The sequence below is a fragment of the Oncorhynchus mykiss genome, chromosome 25 (assembly GCF_013265735.2).
Source record: "Oncorhynchus mykiss isolate Arlee chromosome 25, USDA_OmykA_1.1, whole genome shotgun sequence".
Classification (NCBI taxonomy): Eukaryota; Metazoa; Chordata; class Actinopteri; order Salmoniformes; family Salmonidae; genus Oncorhynchus; species Oncorhynchus mykiss.
In genome coordinates, this window is record NC_048589.1 from 445,167 (window position 1) to 470,897 (window position 25,731).

General features: G+C 43.7%; 1 protein-coding gene across 2 annotated transcripts in view; it reads left to right on the plus strand.

Annotated features, from left to right (window-relative positions):
* Positions 1 to 25,731, plus strand: part of LOC110505206 (MAM domain-containing glycosylphosphatidylinositol anchor protein 2) — a 232,727-nt gene that overhangs the window by 89,684 nt on the left and 117,312 nt on the right. For both annotated transcript variants that reach the window (XM_021584281.2, XM_036962460.1), the window contains exons 3-6: positions 16,990 to 17,164; positions 21,839 to 22,035; positions 23,227 to 23,359; positions 24,887 to 25,156. In XM_021584281.2, coding sequence (XP_021439956.2) covers positions 16,990 to 17,164; positions 21,839 to 22,035; positions 23,227 to 23,359; positions 24,887 to 25,156 — 775 coding nt within the window. The remainder of the gene's footprint in view (positions 1 to 16,989; positions 17,165 to 21,838; positions 22,036 to 23,226; positions 23,360 to 24,886; positions 25,157 to 25,731) is intronic.

The following is a 25,731-nucleotide window of genomic DNA, read 5'->3' on the forward strand; positions in this document are numbered from 1 at the left end:
GGGAATGTTTTTCAGTGGCAAGGACTAGGAGACTAGTCAGGATCGAGGGATAGATGAATGGAGCGAAGTACAGAGAGATTTTTGATGAAAACCTGCTCCAGAAGGTTCACCTTCCAACAGGACAATGACACTAAGCACACAGCCAAGAATTTGCAGGATTGTCTTCGGGATAAGTTTGAATGTGCTTGAATGGCCCAGTCAGAGCTCGGACTTGAACCCAATCGAACATCTCTGGAGAGACCTGAAAATGAATGGGCAGCGGCCCTCCCCATCCAACCTGACAGAGCTTGAGCGGATCTGCAGAGAAGGGGAGAAACTCCCCAAATACAGGTGTGCCAGGCTTGTAGTGCCATACCCAATAAGACTCAAGGCTGTAATCGCTGACAAAGGTGCTTCAACAAAGTACTGAGTAAAGGGTCTGAATACTTATGAAAATGTGATATTTCAAAAAAAGTTTTTTTTTGGGGGGGTACTGTGTGTAGATTGATGGGGGGGAAAACCATTTAATACATTTTAGAATAAGGCTGAAACTTAAACTTAGTTTCAGGAAACTAGGCGTATGTCTCGTGCCACTACTTCAGAGGAGAGCCATTTGAACGTAAATCTTTTTTTTTTTTAATCAAATTATGTTTTTGGAAGAAATGCATTCTGGAACATGTGAACATTCATGTGCCTTAATAATAAACTTGTATGCCATTTGTAAATATGTTTAAAATGGTTAAATTACAAGGCTAGTTGGTTTAGCCATGGAAAAATACAGCAACGTTCCCGCTGGCAAAGATTGGCTGAGATAATGAGTGGGCTGGACATGCAGATTGGTCTGCCATGTAGCATGCTTCTGTCTAGACCATGAGCTGGTCAGTATGTGTAGGTAATGCTTTCTAATGCAGCTTTTTTGAAAGACATCACATAGTAGAACTGTGTAAGTGTTGCTCTCCAGTTTCTGGAGGACGGAGTTTTGAAATTAGTGGAATTATTATAGCTAAGGAGATGGAGAAAATTCTGCCGTTTCATTGCATATATGCAGACCGAGTCAAAAAGAGAACACACAGAAGGTTGTTTTATAAAACACCTGTCTCCGGATTACATCTTCAAACTAAGGGCAAACATGGCATCTGTGACAGAGAGGGAGAAGCATCCATCCTTGTATACGGGTAAGAGAGTCTAGCTATTTCCATTTTCAGATATTACACGTTTCTAATTTTGTCAGAAAGTTGTTATCATTTCAAGCTAAAGTGTACTGTTAGCTAGCTAACGTTATATGTATGATCTGAGTAAATTTATTAGTATCTCAGAGCCATTTGCATTGCTACTTATAGCCTAATGTTAGCTAGCTAACATTGAACCTGGCGTAGCTGCTACAGTGCCTTGCGAAACTATTCGGCCCCCTTGAAATTTGCGACCTTTTGCCACATTTCAGGCTTCAAACATAAAGATATAAAACTGTATTTTTTTGTGAAGAATCAACAACAAGTGGGACACGGTCATGAAGTAGAACGACATTTATTGGATATTTCAAACTTTTTTAACATATCAAAAACTGAAAAATTGGGCGTGCAAAATTATTCAGCCCCTTTACTTTTAGTGCAGCAAACTCTCTCCAGAAGTTCATTGAGGATCTCTGAATGATCCAATGTTGACCTAAATGACTAATGATGATAAATACAATCCACCTGTGTGTAATCAAGTCTCCGTATAAATGCACCTGCACTGTGATAGTCTCAGAGGTCCGTTAAAAGCGCATAGAGCATCATGAAGAACAAGGAACACACCAGGCAGGTCCGAGATACTGTTGTGAAGAAGTTTAAAGCCAGATTTGGATACAAAAAGATTTCCCAAGCTTTAAACATCCCAAGGAGCACTGTGCAAGCGATAATATTGAAATGGAAGGAGTATCAGACCACTGCAAATCTACCAAGACCTGGGCGTCCCTCTAAACTTTCAGCTCATACAAGGAGAAGACTGATCAGAGATGCAGCCAAGAGGCCCATGATCACTCTGGATGAACTGCAGAGATCTACAGCTGAGGTGGGAGACTCTGTCCATAGGACAACAATCAGTCGTATATTACACAAATCTGGCCTTTATGGAAGAGTGGCAAGAAGAAAACCATTTCTTAAAGATATCCATAAAAAGTGTTGTTTAAAGTTTGCCACAAGCCACCTGGGAGACACACCAAACATGTGGAAGAAGGTGCTCTGGTCAGATGAAACCAAAATTGAACTTTTTGGCAACAATGCAAAACGTTATGTTTGGCGTAAAAGCAACACAGCTCATCACGCTGAACACACCATCCCCACTGTCAAACATGGTGGTGGCAGCATCATGGTTTGGGCCTGCTTTTCTTCAGCAGGGACAGGGAAGATGGTTAAAATTGATGGGAAGATGGATGGAGCCAAATACAGGACCATTCTGGAAGAAAACCTGATGGAGTCTGCAAAAGACCTGAGACTGGGACGGAGATTTGTCTTCCAACAAGACAATGATCCAAAACATAAAGCAAAATCTACAATGGAATGGTTCAAAAATAAACATATCCAGGTGTTAGAATGGCCAAGTCAAAGTCCAGACCTGAATCCAATCGAGAATCTGTGGAAAGAACTGAAAACTGCTGTTCACAAATGCTCTCCATCCAACCTCACTGAGCTCGAGCTGTTTTGCAAGGAGGAATGGGAAAAAATGTCAGTCTCTCGATGTACAAAATTGATAGAGACATACCCCAAGCGACTTACAGCTGTAATCGCAGCAAAAGGTGGCGCTACAAAGTATTAACTTAAGGGGGCTGAATAATTTTGCACGCCCAATTTTTCAGTTTTTGATTTGTTAAAAAAGTTTGAAATATCCAATAAATGTCGTTCCACTTCATGATTGTGTCCCACTTGTTGTTGATTCTTCACAAAAAAATACAGTTTTATATCTTTATGTTTGAAGCCTGAAATGTGGCAAAAGGTCGCAAAGTTCAAGGGGGCCGAATACTTTTGCAAGGCACTGTACCTGCAGATTCATGCATGGTAGTAACTTTATGAGTTGGGATTATGGTAATTGTTTAGCTAGCTAGCTACATGTTGAAACAAAAGACTCCACTATGCAAGTAACTATTTCAATAGAATGTCGATAGACATAGCCAGAGCGAATTTACCAGCTATCTACACCGATTTCTGAGCACTCTTGTCTGAGTGTGCCAGAGCGCAGAATAACTGACGAATTTACCAACGCTCAAAACCCGTTGAATATGACCGGTGTCAGTAAACATTGGCAAAAAAGCGTAATTAAGTTGTTGCCAGCAGCACAGTTGTAGTCACCAACTCTCTAGATAGCATAAAAACAGCCTAACCAGTTCTGCTAGGGCAAGTAAACTGGTCAGTGAGCTGTTCTCTCATTTTTGCCTGGAAGTGGTTAGCCAGTTGACTTGGGTGCTTGACTGCTGTTGTTAGGGTAGAACGCTCGGATCAACCCTACTCCTCTGCCAGATTGTCCTGTGTGCATTCTGGAGTAACTTACTGCGCCGACAGAGATGGCCGCCTCGCTTCGCGTATCTAGGAAATAATGCAGTATTTTTTTTTGTTTTTACATGTTATTTCTTACATTGCTACCCCAGGTAATCTTAGGTTTTATTACATACAGTCGGGAGAAACTACTGGGTAATAAGAACAACATTAAATCACCATCATTCCGACCAGGAATACGAAACAGATCCTCCGTTTTGCCCACCACCCAAGACAATGGATCTGATCCTAGCCGGCGAACCAAAACAACGACGCCGTAAAAGGGGAAGACGAAGTCTTCTGGTCAGGCTCCGGAGACGGGCTCACCGCGCACCGCTCCCAAGCATACTACTCGCCAATGTCCAGTCTCTTGTCAACAAGGTTGATGAAATCTGAGCAAGGGTAGCATTCCAGAGAGACCTAAGTGGTTGTAACGTTCTTTGCTTCACGGAAACATGGCTCACTCGAGACACGCTATCGGAGTCGGTACAGCCACCGGGTTTCTTCATGCTTCGCGCTGACAAAAACAAGCATATTTCTGGTAAGAAGAGGGGCAGGGGGGTATGATTAACGAGACGTGGTGTGATCATAACAACATACAGGAACTCAAATCCTTCTGTTCACCTGACTTAGAATTCCTCACAACAAAATGTCGACCGCATTATCTACCAAGAGAATTATCTTCGATTATAATCACAGCCGCATATAATCCCCCCCAAGCAGACACATACAGTGGGGCAAAAAGTATTTAGTCAGCCACCAATTGTGGCTGACAAATCCAGAAAATCACATTGTAGGATTTTTAATGAATTTATTTGCATATTGTGGTGGAAAATAAGCATTTGGTCACCTACAAACAAGCAAGATTTCTGGCTCTCACAGACCTGTAACTTCTTCTAATAGGCTCCTCTGTCCTCCACTCGTTACCTGTATTAATGGCACCTGTTTGAACTTGTTATCAGTATAAAAGACACCTGTCCACAACCTCAAACAGTCACACTCCAAACTCCACTATGGCCAAGACCAAAGAGCTGTCAAAGGACACCAGAAACAAAATTGTAGACCTGCACCAGGCTGGGAAGACTGAATCTGCAACAGGTAAGCAGCTTGGTTTGAAGAAATCAACTTTGGGAGCAATTATTAGGAAATGGAAGACATACAAGACCACTGATAATCTCCCTCGATCTGGGGCTCCACGCAAGATCTCACCCCGTGGGGTCAAAATGATCACAGAACCACACGAGGGGATCTAGTGAATGACATGCAGAGCGCTGGGACCAAAGTAACAAAGCCTACCATCAGTAACACACTACACCGCCAGGGACTCAAATCCTGCAGTGCCAGACATGTCCCCCAGCTTAAGGCAGTACATGTCCAGGCCCGTCTGAAGTTTGCTAGAGAGCATTTGGATGATCCAGAAGAAGATTGGGAGAATGTTATATGGTCAGATGAAACCAAAATATAACTTTTTGGTAAAAACTCAACTCGTCGTGTTTGGAGGACAAAGAATGCTGAGTTGCATCCAAAGAACGCCATACCTACTGTGAAGCATGGGGGTGGAAACATCATGCTTTGGGGCTGTTTTTCTGCAAAGGGACCAGGACAACTGATCCGTGTAAATGAAAGAATGAATGAGGCCATGTATCGTGAGATTTTGAGTGAAAACCTCCTTCCATCAGCAAGGGCATTGAAGATGAAACGTGGCTGGGTCTTTCAGCATGACAATGATCCCAAACACACCGCCCGGGCAACGAAGGAGTGGCTTCGTAAGAAGCATTTCAAGGTCCTGGAGTGGCCTAGCCAGTCTCCAGATCTCAACCCCATAGAAAATCTTTGGAGGGAGTTGAAAGTCCGTGTTGCCCAGCAACAGCCTCAAAGCATCACTGCTCTAGAGGAGATCTGCATGGAGGATTGGGCCAAAATACCAGCAACAGTGTGTGAAAACCTTGTGAAAACTTACAGAAAACTTTTGACCTCTGTCATTGCCAACAAAGGGTATATAACAAAGTATTGAGATACACTTTTGTTATTGACCAAATACTTAATTTTCCACCATAATTTATGTATGTAAATATTTTGTAGCCTTTTTATCCTGTTTCAACAGAAGTGAATTAGCTTGGCTGGTTTTCGCCAGTTGATGTACCATCAGATGTACCAAAAGTTGGCTAAGGTTAGCTCGCTACCTAATGATCAAACAACTGTTTTTGACAGCGCAATTTCAGTTTTTATTAGAGTCAGTATAGCAATGTAATGTTATTGATCTGTCAGTTTCCCTAGTTAATTCCTTACTGACACGGTATAAACAGCTCTACAGGCAACACTGCCATGGTGCAGTCAGTACACAACACTATGCTCATCATGTCTTAGCAGGATTAGATGGCGACAGGTGTCCCAGCAGGGTCAGACAGCCAGGTCATTGGCTGTAACGCTAAGTAATTTGCCATCAAGATTAGCTGTACCTGGTAACTTATCAGAAAGAGACCGCAGCATCCATTCAACCTCTTCTCTTTCTACTTGGGGAAATTAAAACTTGCAATGCCTCTAATTCATGATACAATCTTTTATAAATGTATATGGCAGTGAGCCATTTGTTGTACTCATTGCATTTCACAACTTGTCCACTTTGCCTGTGAAATAGAAATTAAATGAATTTGCAGTGCCACGTGGCTTCATAGTAAATATATCCTCTGATTCAACAAAAGAGGCAGACATGTTTGAATTCCTACCCATTATAACATTAAGTTCTCAATTTTTTTCCATCACTCTTGACTTCATTGATTTTGTGCTGATAGTATCTTTTTTTCTTGGATGTGATGTGCTAGATCACAGATGGTTTCATCCATCTCCACTATACAGGACAGTTAATGAATACAGTAATGAATTCCACAGTAATGAATTGTCTGAGATCCATCCCCCGTTGCTAAGTCCAACTGTCCAACCTGTGCGACTAAGGACAGATGGCGGCCTGGCGGCGACAATGATGCCGGGTACTATTTTACTGATTTCACCTCCATTTCATTGGTTGGATGGGCTTCAAACATGCTGTAGATTTCCAGAGCTTGGCTTTTGGGGCTTGTCAGTGATGGAGTTACTGGCACCATCCAGCCCTAGCTACCTTCTCCCCCCCAATGACAAAAGTGTCATGTTCTTCTCTGCTATTGTAGACTCAGATGTGCTAGCTAGGCCAAATTATGTTTATTCAAATTTTCCACACATTTTCTGCTTAAGACAATACACGTTGTTGTCCATATTGGTTTTTGCTGGCTTGAGATTGAGAATGTTTTCTCCCTCAGTGATGAGCACCATATCTCCATCTTTCAGAAGAGTAGCTTGCCACAAATTAAGCCTAACAACCAATATATTTTACCTAGGCAAAGCGGTATACCGTATACTGTTTTTTTTAAATAATCGCGAGGGTGATTATAAGTTATGAGTTAACAATCTAAGATGTGCCAAATAAATGATCTACAGATCAAGGCTCCAGTTATGCATTTGGTTTTCTAACTTGCCAACTGAGTGGCTAGCTTGGCAGATTGTAAGCTTCTTGGTTATAGCAGAGACAAAAAATCCCTGAAACTCTGGATACTGCACAACCCTAATTGTACCTTTCCATCACCATTTTTTCCCATTCCTCCTTGCAAAACAGCTCGAGCTCAGTGAGGTTGGATAGAGAGCATTTGTGAACAGCAGTTTTCAGTTCTTTCCACAGATTCTCGATTGGATTCAGGTCTGGACTTTGACTTGGCCATTCTAACACCTGGATATGTTTATTTTTGAACCATTCCATTGTAGATTTTGCTTTATGTTTTGGATCATTGTCTTGTTGGAAGACAAATCTCCGTCCCAGTCTCAGGTCTTTTGCAGACTCCATCAGGTTTTCTTCCAGAATGGTCCTGTATTTGGCTCCATCCATCTTCCCATCAATTTGAACCATCTTCCCTGTCCCTGCTGAAGAAAAGCAGGCCCAAACCATGATGCGGCCACCACCATGTTTGACAGTGGGGATGGTGTGTTCAGGGTGATGAGCTGTGTTGCTTTTACGCCAAACATAACGTTTTGCATTGTTGCCAAAAAGTTCAATTTTGGTTTCATCTGACCAGAGCACCTTCTTCCACATGTTTGGTGTGTCTCCCAGGTGGCTTGTGGCAAACTTTAAACAACACTTTTTATGGATATCTTTAAGAAATGGCTTTCTTCTTGCCACTCTTCCATAAAGGCCAGATTTGTGCAATATACGACTGATTGTTGTCCTATGGACAGAGTCTCCCACCTCAGCTGTAGATCTCTGCAGTTCATCCAGAGTGATCATGGGCCTCTTGGCTGCATCAGTCTTCTCCTTGTATGAGCTGAAAGTTTAGAGGGACGGCCAGGTCTTGGTAGATTTGCAGTGGTCTGATACTCCTTCCATTTCAATATTATCGCTTGCACAGTGCTCCTTGGGATGTTTAAAGCTTGGGAAATCTTTTTGTATCCAAATCCGGCTTTAAACTTCTTCACAACAGTATCTCGGACCTGCCTGGTGTGTTCCTTGTTCTTCATGATCTTGGGTCTACAGTCAATCACGGACTACAGGAAGAAACCCAGCCCAGTCACGGACCAGGATGTCTTGCTCCCAGGCAGACTAAATAACTTTTTTGCCCGCTTTGAGGACAATACAGTGCCACTGACACGGCCTGCAACGAAAACATGCGGTCTCTCCTTCACTGCAGCCGAGGTGAGTAAGACATTTAAACGTGTTAACCCTCGCAAGGCTGCAGGCCCAGATGGCATCCCCAGCCGCGCCCTCAGAGCATGCGCAGACCAGCTGGCCGGTGTGTTTACGGACATATTCAATCAATCCCTATACCAGTCTGCTGTTCCCACATGCTTCAAGAGGGCCACCATTGTTCCTGTTCCCAAGAAAGCTAAGGTAACTGAGCTAAATGACTACCGCCCCGTAGCACTCACATCCGTCATCATGAAGTGCTTTGAGAGACTAGTCAAGGACCATATCACCTCCACCCTACCTGACACCCTAGACCCACTCCAATTTGCTTACCGCCCAAATAGGTCCACAGACGATGCAATCTCAACCACACTGCACACTGCCCTAACCCATCTGGACAAGAGGAATACCTATGTGAGAATGCTGTTCATCGACTACAGCTCGGCATTCAACACCATAGTACCCTCCAAGCTCGTCATCAAGCTCGAGACCCTGGGTCTCGACCCCGCCCTGTGCAACTGGGTACTGGACTTCCTGACGGGCCGCCCCCAGGTGGTGAGGGTAGGCAACAACATCTCCTCCCCGCTGATCCTCAACACTGGGGCCCCACAAGGTTGCGTTCTGAGCCCTCTCCTGTACTCCCTGTTCACCCACGACTGCGTGGCCACGCACGCCTCCAACTCAATCATCAAGTTTGCGGACGACACAACAGTGGTAGGCTTGATTACCAACAACGATGAGACGGCCTACAGGGAGGAGGTGAGGGCCCTCGGAGTGTGGTGTCAGGAAAACAACCTCACACTCAACGTCAACAAAACTAAGGAGATGATTGTGGACTTCAGGAAACAGCAGAGGGAACACCCCCCTATCCACATCGATGGAACAGTAGTGGAGAGGGTAGCAAGTTTTAAGTTCCTCGGCATACACATCACAGACAAACTGAATTGGTCCACTCACACAGACAGCATCGTGAAGAAGGCGCAGCAGCGCCTCTTCAACCTCAGGAGGCTGAAGAAATTCGGCTTGTCACCAAAAGCACTCACAAACTTCTACAGATGCACAATCGAGAGCATCCTGGCGGGCTGTATCACCGCCTGGTATGGCAACTGCACCGCCCTCAACCGTAAGGCTCTCCAGAGGGTAGTGAGGTCTGCACAACGCATCACCGGGGGCAAACTACCTGCCCTCCAGGACACCTACACCACCCGATGTCACAGGAAGGCCATAAAGATCATCAAGGACATCAACCACCCGAGCCACTGCCTGTTCACCCCGCTATCATCCAGAAGGCGAGGTCAGTACAGGTGCATCAAAGCTGGGACCGAGAGACTGAAAAACAGCTTCTATCTCAAGGCCATCAGACTGTTAAACAGCCACCACTAACACTGAGTGGCTGCTGCCAACACACTGACACTGACCCAACTCCAGCCACTTTAATAATGGGAATTGATGGGAAATGATGTAAATATATCACTAGCCACTTTAAACAATGCTACCTTATATAAATGTTACTTACCCTACATTATTCATCTCATATGCATACGTATATACTGTACTCTATATCATCGACGGTATCCTTATGTAATACATGTATCACTAGCCACTTTATACTATACTATGCCACTTTGTTTACATACTCATCTCATTTGTACATACTGTACCCGATACCATCTACTGTATCTTGCCTATGCTGCTCTGTACCATCACTCATTCATATATCCTTATGTACATATTCTTTATCCCCTTACACTGTGTACAAGACAGTAGTTTTGGAATTGTTAGTTAGATTACTTGTTATTACTGCATTGTCGGAACTAGAAGCACAAGCATTTCGCTACACTCACATTAACATCTGCTAACCATGTGTATGTGACAAATAAAATTTGATTTGATTTGATTTGATTTGATGCTCTCTGCGCTTTTAACGGACCTCTGAGACTATCACAGTGCAGGTGCATTTATACGGAGACTTGATTACACACAGGTGGATTGTATTTATCATCATTAGTCATTTAGGTCAACATTGGATCATTCAGAGATCCTCACTGAACTTCTGGAGAGAGTTTGCTGCACTGAAAGTAAAGGGGCTGAATAATTTTGCACGCCCAATTTTTCAGTTTTTGATTTGTTAAAAAAGTTTGAAATATCCAATAAAAGTCGTTCCACTTCATCATTGTGTCCCACTTGTTGTTGATTCTTCACAAAAAATGTTTATGTTTGAAGCCTGAAATGTGGCAAAAGGTCGCAAAGTTCAAGGGGGCCGAATACTTTCGCAAGGCACTGTAGAGTCAACGGATAGGGTCAAGGAATATCTTTGGAGTGGCTTGGCTTCCATCCATGTGTAAAATGGAGCCCCAGATATTTTGACTTAATCCAAATCACAGTGTTCGACCACATGGGTTTGTGTGCTGAATATTCACCCATAGTTTCAAACATGACGCTGATTGCCTCCCAACTGGCGCAGTGGTCTAAGGCAATGCAGTGTTAGCTGTGCCACTAGAGATCCTGGTTCGAGTCCAGGCTCTGTCGCTGCGACCGGGAGACTCATGGGGCGGTGCACAATTGGCCCAGCGTCGTCCGTGTTAGGGGAGGGTTTGGCCGGCCGGGATCTCCTTGTCCCATCCCGCTCTAGCGACTGCTGTGGCAGGCCGAGCGCATGCATGCTGACACGGTGTACGGTGTTTCCTCCGACACATCTGTGCGGCTGGCTTCCTGGTTAAGCGGGCATTGTGTCAAGAAGCAGTGCGTCTTGGCTGTGTAGTGTTTCGGGTCACGCACGGCTCTCGACCATTACTTCTCCCGAGTCCATATGGGAGTTGCAGCGATAGGACAGGACTGTAACTACCAATTGGATAGCATGAAATTGGGGAGAAAAGGGTTACATTTAAAAAAAATAAACAACATGACGCTGATTGAACCAGTTATTTTTGGGGAGGATTCCACATACCCATTTATTAGCAGAATTCCATCTTGATAACCTGGTGAGCGCAGCATTCAGCCTGGTTTAACCAGGCTATCTTTGGCATAGCCTAGAATATTTACAGTGTAAAGCCATCTTTCCATCTTGTTTTCAGTCAGTGACCTCAGTGGCCACATTTGAGCAATTGACTGTAATTCAGACAAAAGTAGACGATTGTAGTCCAGGACTCTGTGTTCAGCTCTGGACATGGCACGTGTCACTTTGATCATGACTGGTAGTGGTAACTATTGATGTGTTGATGGTATTTGTTCCAGCGCTCACACATTGCTAGACTAATGAGCTCTAATGGCCTGTTTTGTTTTAGCCCTTTAATTGGTGTGTAAGGCTACATGGGCTCTGGATGATTGTTATTGTTATGGCAGAGAGTTGTTGGATTCTTCCTCCAGGATTGTCTAACATACTACTGGGAATGCATGCTGCTCTGTTTCAATGTCCTCACTAGTATACTACATTAAATTATATAATGCATTGGGCAATTGACATACATTGTAAGTAAAAGCTAATTGCAGATGACATGATTGATTAACATGCTCTAAATGAAGTAATGTATTTGACGTGTATTCAAAGTAGCATACACTCTTAGAAAAAAGTACAACCATATGGTTTTTCGGCTTTCCCCTTAGTGGAACCCTTTTTGGTGCAACAATCACCCACAAAACCCAACACCAAACAGGCTACCTAAATATGGTTCCCAATCAGAGACAATGACTAACACCTGCCTCTGATTGAGAACCATATCAGGCCAAACATAGAAATAGACAAACTAGACATGTAACAGAATGCCCACTCAGATCACACCCTGACCAAACAAAACATAGAAACATACAAAGAAAACTATGGTCAGGGTGTGACAATTCCTCTGTTCTGTTGTATTGTCATCACATGTTAAGGTTGAACACTGACAGTTTTTTAGCTTCAACGAGTCTTAGAGTTGTATGAGTTCCTTGAGCCTATGCAAATCCCAAAGTTGGAATAGTTACCACTTTATTACTATATGTAATCAGCAATGTTAATATTATGAATATTGTATTAGAATATGTAATATGCGTAAATATTTAAGGAAACTATACATTTCCAGTGTACAAACTTAACATGATGAACAGGAATGACATTTACTGTAACGCATGACCAAAATTAACTATCTCAAAGCCACGCCTCCAATAAGCCATGCCCTCAATCTTCTGATAGGCTGCCACCGCTACAATATATTATTAAAAAGGTTGTGGTTTGAACCTTGACACAGGGGTTCCTCAAATATCCTTTTCAGAAGTGGAACCTTTTTGAACTGGAAAGGTTCCCCTTGCGTGGAAATTTTTAGAACCCCCAAAAGGTTCTTCCAGACTCCTTTACTTCTAAGAGTGTCGAGCTGGCTGGTTTAGTATTCTGAAGGCACTAATGGTTGAGTGAGTGTGTGAAATCTGCGGTGACGAAGCAGTAATTTATCTTAAGACAATCCCACACATTATTTTCTAGAACCTGTTTGAAACTCCATAGGAAGTTTTCGACAGTTCAAAAGACACCACTATTATGGGGAGGATTACCCTTTTTTGCACGAAGCTCAAGTGGAGTCTCCGACTTGAGCCCTTCCTCTGCCATATCCCCCCCAGTTAAAGCAGCACTGTACTGTATCTTCCTCTCTTCCTCCTCCACTCTGCCTCTCTCTCTCTTTGATATGGAGAGAGCATGAGGGAGGGAGGGAGGGAGGGAGGTAGGGCAACAGGGGGTAGCAGACAGAAAATATTGTTATGTCATCCCACGGTTTCGGTATATTCAGCTAGCTAGCACACTGATGCACCTTTCTTCCTCCCTGCTCAGCCACTGTCCACATGTACCCCCCCCCCCCCCACCCCCACCCACCCCACACACACACATTCAAGAGTCCAAGATCATTTGTGCATCCGGGGCTCCCACAGACAACAAGTGTGGCTGACTGGCAGATCACCGGGACTGCTGCTTATAACAGACTGCGGAGGCAGTGGCACTATAAATAGGCTGGCGAATGGGCATGCTCGCCTGTCTTTTCCCAAACTAGAGCCTACGTCACTGCAGGGTGCTGATCGAGGGACTGAGGCGCTTCTCTCATATGCCAGTCATCTGCTGTTACTGCTGCTGCTGATGCTGACTAGCTACAGGCAGGCAAACCGGCAACCATATGATAGCCCTGCTGTGTTTGTGAATGACTATGTGAGTGACATACAATGCTTATTTTTATTATCTTACTGGAACATTCTGTAATGTGCTTCATGATCGTATCATAGGCTACAACCAGTGGCTTTGATAGACTGGATGGAATATGTGATAAGCACATGCTGACTTTGAAGCAGGCCACATCACAAAAGATGCATTACGATATGATATTGTTTATAATAAAGCATATATTACACATCTATAAGCACATTGTAAACATGACATTATAACTACATAGAGAATTTTCTAAGTAATACCTACGAGACCTGACTATACAGTGGTCCATCATGAAAATCTTTGTTTTTAATTCGCAGCAACTAGCACTCACCCAAATTAGATGGCATCACTGAGTTGACAGTGATAATATCTGTGCCATTGTCCAATGTCTTTCACCGTCCTGGTTAGTTCAGTAGTAATAAATCGAATTGAAATTCTGCATGCCTGGTTTCATTTCAGACACTGTGTGGAGACCTAGAAGTTTTATAGCCCAGGTTCATGTTGCCGAGGAAAGAGAGGCCATCTTATCCTCCCAACTCCCCAAAAAGAAAGCCGGCGTGGCTAAGCTAAGCCCCATGAATTCCAACGCCATGTTATTCCTTAGCCAACACCAATATGCATGTAAACAAATCCATGCTACCTACCATTTTCAGCAAAACATGAAATTGATTTTATCCCTCCTCTACATGCAAAGCTAGGTTGTGACTCTGTTCGAAATTATTATTCTGCCTCCACACCCGTGGTGCCATGAGAAAAGTAGCTAACCGAGCCAAACAACAAGTACATTTTACTTGGAGAATGAGAAAGTGGAAGGGGATGATTTGCAGGGTGGAGGTGGTGAAGGGTGGGGCTGTTAGTGGCTCCTCAATGCCCCTCCACCTACCCTCTTGAATGGGTCTCTGCTGCAGCTCCCTTGACTGCCGACCCCCGGCCGTCCCCGCTCATAAGGAGCCGCTATGATGGAGGGTTTTGTTGCAATGTAGGTCAACCACACAGGAAAGCTCACACAGGCCCCAGCAAGGGCCATGCCAGGGCTGAATGGGCAAATTGCTCTGCTTGTCGGCATGACTGGCAGAGTGAGCGTAGTGAGTGTACACAGGGGGCCTCACATCCACTTTCTTGCAAGCGCCATTTGCGCATTCCCGAGAACACTGCTGCTGCCTACCGCTGCGGTCTTCTTTGCCTTCGGAGGCCAAATGCAGAATCCGTGCAAATGCATAGACAGGCAGCGAGCGACTGATGTTCTCATCCATCTCCCTTCTCAGATCACAAATTTATTTCATCTGTCCAAATGCCACGGATGCCTTGTCTCTTGTTTCCAGATGCATGATGGGAAGGATCATAAGATGCCATGTTCATTTGATTTCTGTGATATCAGAGGCAATTCTCTCCAAACATTCAAACATATTATGTATTAGAGACTGTTTATCAAACAGCTTCAGCACCATTGAGAATGCCTCAAAGAGTTGCACAAAATTGTCAGAGCTGTTTTTTGAGGTTTTGTCAGAGTTCTGTGTGAAACTTGACGTGCCATATGGAATCCAGACCCACTGGATGGCGTTGGAATGATGGACACATGTCGCAGTCTCACAAGAGTCACTCAAACACGAGCCACCTAAATATTTTATGCGCTTATCCATCAATGGCGCCATAGATATACATTTCAGTCAATTTTACCATTTATATAATTGTTATTCATGTACTGTATTACACAAACACTTTGTTCTGTTGCGATTCTCAATCGAGAGTATATGGACATAATATATTATAAAGAAAGTAAAACAAATGTGTGGTACTACACTGAACAAAAATATAAATGCAGCTTATAAAGTCTCATGAGCTGAAATAAGAGCCCAGAAATTTTCCAAATGCTCAAAAAGCTGATTTCTATCAAATGTTGTGCACGAATTTGGACACATCCCTGTTAGTGAGAATTTCTCCTTTTCCAATATATTCCATCCACCGGACAGGTGTGGCATATCAAGAAGCTGATTAAACAGCATTATCATTACACAGGTGCACCTTGTGCTAGGGACAATAAAATGCCACTCCAAAATGTGACGTTTTGTCACACAACACATTGCCACAGATGTCTCAAGTTTTGAGGGAGCATGCAATTGGCAAGCCGACTGCAGGAATGTCCACCAGAGCTGTTGCCAGGTAATTTAATGTTAATTTCTCTACCATAAGCCACCTCCAATGTTGTTTTAGAGAATTTGGCAGTACGTCCAACCGGTCTCACAACTGCACAACTGTCCACAGTGTTCATATCTGTGGACAATTTTCAGCAAGTTGCAACATTGAAATTCAGAAATAACCACTTTTCCATAAACAAGCTCTAAATCATGTTTGTTGCACTCTGGATGTAAAAAAAAAAAGATGTTCTGCTCCCGAGTGGCGCAGCGGTCTAAGGCACTGTATCTCAGTGCAAGAGGAGTCACTACAGTCCCTGGTTGAAATCCAGGCTGTTTCACATCCGGCCGTGATTGGGAGTCCCATAGGTTGGCCACAATTGGTCCAGGTTGGGCCGGGGTAGACCATCATTGTAAATAAGAATTTGTTGTTAACTGAAGGTAAAAAATAAATAAATTGAAGGTAAAAAAAAACCTGGCCCGGAGAAAAACTCATAGCATGCATCATAAGTTCTGCCGATTGTCCTTGACCCTCTGCAGATTGCCCATGTCCAGTTACTCATGCCTTGTGCTTTAGCTACTGAACAAGAGTCCAGCCGCATGTGAAACTACTCACTAGTAGTCCTTACCGTCCCAGACAACATGACGTTGGGGTTGAAGAAAGTTGTTTCAAGCAGGTTAAGGCCATAGTAGAATTACAACATGACTTTTTGAATCACAAAAGGCCTCAAAAGAAAGCCAAGTATGAGTAAATTAAATGTACCATACCCTCACTATAAAGCCAAAGGTAACAAACACATTATTCATCCTTACTCAGAACACTCCGAAGTGTTAATTGCAGCCATTTCTTACAGTCCCTGGTTGAAACCCAGGCTGTTTCACATCCGGCCGTGATTGGGAGTCCCATAGGTTGGCGCACAATTGGTCCAGGTTGGGCCGGGGTAGACCATCATTGTAAATAAGAATTTGTTGTTAACTGAAGGTAATAAATAAATAAATTGAAGGTAAAAGAAAACCTGGCCTGCAGAAAAACTCATTCTGATTGGCTGGGCGTGGCTTCCCAGTGGGGTGGCCTATGCCCTCCCAGGCCCACCCATAGCTGCACCCTTGCCCAGTCATGTGAAATCCATAGATTAGGGCCTAATTAATTTATTTAAATTGACTGATTTCCATATATGAACTGTAACTCAGTAAAATATTTTTCATTTTTTCCATGTTGCGTTTAGATTTTTGTTCAGTATATTTGTTTAATTGATTGTTCCTCACATTGGGAGCATAACAAAGCCCATGTTTGAAAAGTTATTAAGCCCATATTTGAAAATACATTATTACTAGTTCGGTATTTCACTTCCTGTAAAACATGCTCATTGGCTCATTTTAATCCAGAGTGTGTGTTGCAATATATTTATCCCATGGCTGACCCCATTGCTCTCTGTCCAGCCTGTTGTCCATAGCATTAGACCTCCTCGGTCACCTCTGGCCTCTATCTCTCTCCAACCCCAGATCCGGTGGACTAAAACGGCCGGTAGTGCCTCCGACCGCTTCCAGGACTCCAGTGTGTTCAACGAGACCCTGCGCATCATCCGGATCCAGAGGCACCAGGGCGGACGCTACTACTGCAAGGCCGAGAATGGCCTGGGCTCACCGGCCATCAAGTCGATCCGAGTGGACGTCTACTGTGAGTGAGCAGGCCCTGCCTCGGTTGCTTGCCTGCCCTTTTCCCATGCACTCCTCCGATGTTCGCTGCTAGGGCTGGGAATTGGCAGGGACCTAACGATACAACATTATCACAATACTTAGGTGCCTATATGATGTGTATTGCGATTCTTCTTTTCATGATTCTATATGTATTGCGATTCGATACTGTAATCTTGATGTTTTAAACATATTGCTCACTATATGGCTGCTGCAGAGAGAAGTGAAAAAATTAGTTTTGATCAGTCATGGAAATAAGTGCTGAAAAATGTTGGCTCACTATTTAAAAAGAAGATGGAGCGCAAATCCGAAATGATCGATATAATATCATCCCAAAATAATATTGTGATATGTAACTGTATTGATTTTTCCCCATCATAGCATGCATCATAAGTTCTGCCGATTGTCCTTGACCCTCTGCAGATTGCCCTTGTCCAGTTACTCATGCCTTGTGCTTTAGCTACTGAACAGAGGCATTGGCTCACTCACTAGTAGTCCTTACCCTCCCAGACAACATGACGTTGGGGTTGAAGAAAGTTGTTTCAAGCAGGTTAAGGCCATAGTAGAATTACAACATTACTTTTTGAAACACAAAAGGCCTCAAAAGAAAGCCAAGTATGAGTAAATTAAATGTACCATACCCTCACTATAAAGCCAAAGGTACCAAACACATTATTCATCCTTACTCAGGACACTCCGAAGTGTTAATTGCAGCCATTTCTTAATGCTGTGGACGCTGCCATCATATCAGTGTCATCTCTGCTTTTATTCACTCAGTAAGTGTGAAGGCCTATGTGAAGGCCTGACAGTGCACATTGCTGAAGAAATTAATAGTTGTGAAATAAAGGGGTTGCGAATTCCAGCAATACAGTCAGAGCCTGAATCCCAAATGGCACCCTGTTCCCTACATACTGTGTTACTTTTGACCAGGGACAATAGTTAAATAAAGATAATACAAATGTATAAAAATTGAGCCATATAGGGAACAGAATACAATTTGGAACGCAGACTTAGATGTCTGAAGTCATGGTGCATAATCCCAACATTGCAAATGAAAAAAAGCAGCAACACTACCTGAAGAGAGAGATCACCCAAATTGCAAATCTAATTTTATGGCTGTAGAAAGTACTTTGCAGACCCACAGAGATGGCCACCCATTGGTGTTCACTTCAAATTCTCAAAGAGTACTTTATAGTGTTTCCTTTGTGCGACTGTTATAGGCCTTAAGAGACAGATTGGATTAAGCCTTTTAGATGGTGAATTCATCAATTGTTCTAATTGCTCTGTTAATCAGGGCTGATAATTGCAAATTGACTCAAATTAAGCATTATGTGGATAATGCAAGTTTTAGTGCATCCCATTGTTGGTGTTTGCATACCTCTCTCCAAAGCAGCAATTCAACTTCAAATGTCTGAGGACATAATGTACTGTTTTGCATATACATTTTCCCATTTACTGTGGCGGGCTGGATGTTGAGTATACCAAGCATTAGGAACACCTTCCTAATATTGAGTTGCACCCTTTTTCCCTCAGACCAGCCTACATTTGTCAGGGCATGGACTCTTCAAGGTGTAGAAAGCGTTCTACAGGGATGCTGGCGCATATTAACTCCAATGTTTCCCACAGTTGTGTCAAGTTGGCTGGATGTCCTTTGGTGGTGGACCGTTCTTGATACACACGGGAAACTGTTGAGAGTGAAAAACCCAGCAGCGTTGCAATTCTTGACACAAACCGGTGCGTCTGGCACCTACTACCATACCCTGTTAAAAGGCACTTGAATATAATGTCTCAATTGTCTCAAGGCTCAAATCCTTCTTTATTTTTATTTATTTATTTCACCTTTATTTAACCAGGTAGGCTAGTTGAGAACAAGTTCTCATTTGCAACTGCGACCTGGCCAAGATAAAGCGTAGCAATTCGACACATACAACAACACAGAGTTACACATGGAATAAACAAAACATACAGTCAATAATACAGTAGAACAAAATAAAACAAAAAGTCTATATACAGTGAGTGCAAATGAGGCAAGTTGAGGAAATAAATAGGCCATGGTGGCAAATTAATTAAAATATAGCATTTAAACAATGGAATGGTAGAGATACTGGGGTGCAAAGGAGAAAAATAAATAAATAAATACCAGTATGGGGATGAGGTAGGTAGATAGATGGGCTGTTTACAGATAGGCTAAGTACAGGTGCAGTGATCTGTAAAATGCTCTGACAGCTGGTGCTTAAAGCTAGTGAGGGAGATGTGAGTCTCCAGCTTCAGAGATTTTTGCAATTCGTTCCAGTCATGGGCAGCAGAGAACTGGAAGGAAAGACAACCAAAGGAGGAATTGGCTTTGGGGGTGACCAGTGAGATATACCTTCTGGAGTGCGTGCTACGAGTGGGTGCTGCTATGGTGACCAGTGAGCTGAGATAAGGCAGGGCTTTACCTAGCAGAGACTTGTAGATAACCGGTAGCCAGTGGGTTTGGCGACGAGTATGAAGCGAGGGCCAACCAACGAGAGCGTACAGGTCGCAATGGTGGGTAGTGTATGGTGCTTTGGTGACAAAACGGATGGCACTGTGATAGACTGCATCCAGTTTGTTGAGTAGAGTGTTGGAGGCTATTTTATAGATGACATCACCGAAGTTGAGGATCAGTAGGATGGTCAGTTTTACAAGGGTATGTTTGGCAGCATGAGTGAAGGATGCTTTGTTGCGATATAGGAAGCCAATTCTAGATTTAATTTAGGATTGGAGATGCTTAATGTGAGTCTGGAAGGAGAGTTTACAGTCTAACCAGACACCCAGGTATTTGTGGTTGTCCACGTATTCTAAGTCAGAGCCGTCCAGAGTAGTGATGCTGGACGGGCGAGCAGGTGTGGGCAGCGATCGTTTGAAAAGCATGCATTTAGTTTTCTTGCGTTTTAAGAGCAGTTGGAGGCCACGGAAGGAGAGTTGTATGGCATTGACGCTCGTCTGGAGGTTAGTTAACACAGTGTCCAAGGAGGGGCCAGAAGCATACCGGTCTCCTCTTCATCTAGACTGATTGAAGTGGATTTACCAAGTGACATAAGGGGTCACCTGGATTCGCCTGGTCAGTATGTCATGGAAAGAGGTGTTCTTAATGTTTTGTCTACTCAGTCTATACTTTCTCTCTGTGGATGAGTTGTATCGGAAGCCCCCGAGAAGCCTTACTCTGCAATCTTCCCCTACCTCGGTACTCCCATGAAAAAGTGAGCTACAAATTCTTCAACCCCCCCAAAATGAGGTTGATCGAGTCAGCGTTTCCATGTTTGACATTCAGCGTTCCCCGGCTGCCTGGAGCTGGCAAATACAAAAACAAGACAAATCTGGTGTGTCTGCACTCTGAGGATGTGCTTCCGAGAGAGTGGAGAGGAGGAGACGATAGAGGGCCATGGGTTAGTTTACTGCAGAGATGCAAGATAAATAGGAGCAGAGATGGACAGTGGCAGAAAACATTGCCAGGGGGAGACAATGAGCATAGTGTCATTACCCCTGACTCAGAGATCAGAGCACTTGCTTATTGTCTAATCTCTGCTCCACTGTGGCGTACTGGCACACATGCACTTTTATCGATCCTGCCTGCTTCACTAAATGAGACGAGCTGATCAAAGCAATGACACGTGTTGCTGTTCGCTGCCACTTGGCGATGCTGTGTTGGAATCCTTGGTGGTTGGCAAGGCTAAAGCACAACGATGACCTTGATTGAGTCTGACTGACATTCCACGGCAGTAGGAGAAAGAAATAAGGAAAACGTATCGGAGAATTGACTCAAGACTAATCTGCAAAGCCATTATTTATTATAAAAAAATGCAAATACATTATAATGGTTTGTACAGGAAATTTGTCTGGCTCTGGACTGCCCGTGGCAGTAGGTAGTCACAGTAGTTAGTTGGCTGGTGGGAAACAGATTTTTGAAGGTGCTTGTCTGCATCTCAAAGTAGCCCATAAAAGCCAGTGGCTCTCCGGTGGAACATTATCGAGCTCTTGTCAAAATCACAGTTTTAAAAGCTCCCTCTCGATTGGAGCTGGAACTTTGGAGTCTAAGTGGCCCTTTTCATTGAACTTCAAGCACTACTCGGGCTGTCAAAAAACATTTGAAAGCACCTCAGTGGAATGCGTGTGCCTTTATTTGACAATTATGGATGGAGTTGAGGATTCCTGAAATGTTGGATGTATGATAAATAGAAAAAAAGTCTAATTGTGATGTGTTTGTCGACTGTAGAAGTCAGGGATTGACATTACTGATGCGCTCCAGAAAAATCTCTAGAAAAATAGAACATTTAAATATTTCTATGATCTTTCATATGATATTTATATGATGGATATTATATTTCACATGTAAAACAAATCATGATTTTCCCTCTTGTCATGCACATTTGGTATGAGTATTACATCTGTGGCATCACAGGCTCTTTAAAGAGCTTAAGGGGGAAGATGTGATTGCAAAAGAGGACAACAGCTGTTAACCAATTGAACCAGCACACTTCATTAAAAGTCAGCCACTGTATATAAATAGGTCCCTGGGATTAAGAAGGAAAGGTAATTGCCCTTCATGCGTTGACCTACACAAGTGTGTGGCAAACAGAGGCTGCTTGGAGGCGCCTTGATGCCAATGACCACTGTTTCTATGTTCACTTTCTAGATTTGGATGATCCCATCGTAACCGTCCACCAGAGCATCGGGGAGGCTAAGGAGCAGTTCTACTATGAGCGGACAGTGTTCCTGCGCTGCATGGCCAACTCCAACCCCCCAGTGCGCTACAGCTGGAGGCGTGACAAAGAGTTCCTGTCCCAAGGCTCGGATAAGGGCGTGGAGATCTACGAGCCCTTCTTTACACAAGTAAGCCGAAAGTCCACACCTGCTGTGACATCTAGATCAGGGTCTAAAACTCGTGGCCTGGGTGCCAAATCTGGCCAAGAGCTGTTTCTTGTGGTTCCCCAGACAAATTGGTATCAGGCCCTCGGGGGAATTTTTCAGGCATTTGGGTAATTTTTTTTGAGAACCCTTAGCTTGATCAAACAACCCGTTCCTCTGATCAGCATTTTAGATATTAAGGAACTCCTATTCTCATAAAGGAAGTAATTTCTTATTATGGAAATTGTGTGTTTTAATTGTGTGTATTTATCCCCTTCACAGCATATAGAAAGTTTCCCATTGAGCACTCAAATCCCAAATGGGAGGATGTTTTGTGAGCACAATATCAGTGACTTGAGTTGGGAAATTGCACCAGTTTTTTTAAAAACATCTCCTCTCTTCCTTGTAAAGTCAGCTTCGTTGACAGGAGAGATGAGAGCATTTTGACAGTCGTATGTCTGACAGGCTTCACAAAGGCTGGTTTCATAAGCAGACAAACTATGATAAAGACGGGAACAGCTTGGGCTCGCGGTGGCATGAAACTCACACAACTCAGATATGCTCGAAATGAGCAGAGGAAGACGGCACTTCAGGGGCTCGCTGTATTTTTCTCCCAGTGGAGTTTCTCTCACACACACACACACACACACACACACACACACACACACACACACACACACACACACAGGACATCAGGACCTAGTTTTTCAGGTAGACTTCACATGTTGTGCCATCCTCAGCCTAGTAATGCCCTCCTGAGTTTTAATTAAGAACATAAGGAACAATAACATATTCTAAGTATGTTGCCAGTGCTACAAAGGTGGCGGTATACACAAGAGCAGACAAAACAGCTATTGTTGGTAAAATTATTTACAATGTCATGACGATACATGTGTGTTAATAGTGCTTGTATGCATCTTGACATTTGTCCCAAGCGCACCGCTTCATGCACATCCAAATAGACAGGCAATGAATTTCATGAAACTGAAAGCTCGGTGTAAAGATAATACTCCTAGTTCGGGGAATGAGCTCATTGTTGAAGCACTTCCAAAGAAGCGCTTTGATGAGGACGAGCCGACGAGACCAGTTCAATACCACTGCTATCTTACTTTGTAAGACACATTAAGAGCGACAGACGGCACATCACTTTACACTGTTTCTCTTTCTGAGTTGCAGGGGGAGACCAAGATTCTAAAGCTGAAGAACCTTCGACCTCAGGATTACGCCAACTACAGCTGTATCGCCTCTGTCCGGAATGTGTGCGGCATCCCCGAGAAGAATGTTCTCTTCAAACTCTCTAACAAAACAGGTAAACCTTTGGGGAACACGGTTATGTATTGTTTAGCACTCATAACATCAAGGATCTGGCAATTTCGCCTATGAAAAGCTGTGGAAATGCCCGATTCATTACGGATGGGAATCCTGTAGGCTCGCCATTTTTCTCTGTGATGCTTCACCCCTATATAGGGCCAATAATGATAGAGGAGAAAGCACTCGGTCCTAATACACCGCCCTGCGGGTTTCCTGCTCCGGCCCTTGATTAGACTTACAGTGTGTGTGAGCAGGCTTGCTTATGCCGTGCTAGTAAATGTATTTATCCCACTGGTTGGTATTGGGATGCCATATGCCTATTGATAAACCTATAAAGGTTATGAACCTACAAACGTAAAACCTATCATCAACTATACAGCTACACTATAGAACCGAATATCAACTAGTAACAGAATAGGATATGCTATTGGTGGACACCTGCTTGTCGAACATCTCATTCCAAAATCACGGGCAATAACATGGAGTTGGTCCCCCTTTGCTGCTATAACAGCCTCCACTCTTCTGGGAATGCTTTCCATTAGATGTTGGAACATTGCTGCGGGGACTTGTTCCGTTCAGCCTTGAGAATTAGTGAGGTCGGGCACTGATGTTCGGCGATTAGGCTTGGCTCGCAGTTGGCGTTCCAATTCATCCCAAAGGTGTTCGATGGGGTTGAGGTCAGGGCTCTGTGCAGGCTAGTCAAATTCTTCCACACCGATCTTGGGGCCAGTAGCTCTCTCCTGGCATCCGCCAAACACGTCCGTCAGACTGCCAGATGGTGAAGCATGATTCATCACTCCAGAGAACGTGTTTCCACTGCTCCAGAGTTCAATGGCGGCTGAGCCATTGTTACTCAGATGAAAGTGGGGCGTTGTTGCTCAGATGATGGTGCCATGTTGAAAGTCACTGAGCTCTTCAGTAATGCCATTCTACCGCCAATGTTTGTCTATGTAGATTGCATGGCTGTGTGCTCAATTGTATACACCTGTCAGCAATGGGTGTGGCTGAAATAGCAAATCCACTAATTTGAAGGGATGTCCACATACTTTTGTATATATAGTGTATATCCTACCTTTGGGAGAATACTACTCAGTTTACAGCAGCTGCAGTACCTATTGACTTGTTTGTTGACTTTTGACTAATCTCTCATGGACAGATGTACGTAACATAAATGGTATTGTAACATCTCTCAATAGACTGTGGGATGGAACAAATAATGAGTAACAATTGTTCCGGTGCCAAGATTTTTCGTCACTGATTATATGGACAAAATCAGAATTTTGCAGCTGTACACATCTTTTGAATTTTGGAAGGTGTGGGAACATTTGGCCCATGCTTTGGTTGAGAGTTTCCGTTGTCGTTTCAGGTTTCTAGTTTTATTTCTCATCTCTCATCTCAAGAACCTAATTGAGTAGCTGGCAAGAGTAAAAAATTATGGTTGCCGAGATTTAACTATCGACTTCTTACAGACATACATTATAATGCATACATTATAATGCATTCTACTTATTCCTGTGGTTTCAAGCATCCCCCACCATTAAACTGCTGGTGGAGGACCCTATCGTGGTGAACCCCGGGCAGTCCGTGACCCTGGTGTGTGTGACCTCCGGTGGGGAGCCAACACCCACACTCACCTGGGTGCGCAACACGGATGAGCTGTCCAAGAAAAGCCGACTCAACGGGGGAACCCTCACGCTGCCCGCCATCTCCATGGAGGAAGCAGGAGTCTACAGTTGCGTGGCCAGCAACAACGTTGGCAACCCGGCTAAGAAGTCCACTGCCATCGTGGTCCGAGGTAAGGCCCTGGAGGTAATACATTGATCCCGGACAAGCCTCCATTTGTTACCTTTATCCCGGACACACTCTCAAAATATGACCAAAACAGTTAGGTAGCATAAGGACAAGCCTGACTCTAGCTAGGAGAAAAGTAGTTAGGATCGTCTAGGGGCTAAACCTTCACGTAATTCTTGCATTGAGGTCAGTGGAAGATTTGCACAAACATTGGAATTACATGCATCTCAAGTTAGGATACAGGCCTTAGTGAATTACCTGAGATGGTGTCCATTCTACACTCAGAAAAACGGGTTCCAAAAGGTTTCTTTGGCTGACCCCATAGGAGAACCCTTTTGGGTTCCATGTAGAACCCTCTGTAGAAAGGTTCTACTTTGAATCCAAAGGGGTTGTACCTGGAACCAAAAGCGTTCTACGTGCAACCAAAAAGGGTTATTCAAAGAGTTCTCCAATGGGAACAGCCAAAGAACCCTTTATTAACATTCTAGATAGCATATTTTTATCTAAGCGTGTACAAGGTCATATCAGATGTGGATGCTCAATTAAACGTGTAAAGAATCTTTGGAAACTGGTCTATTC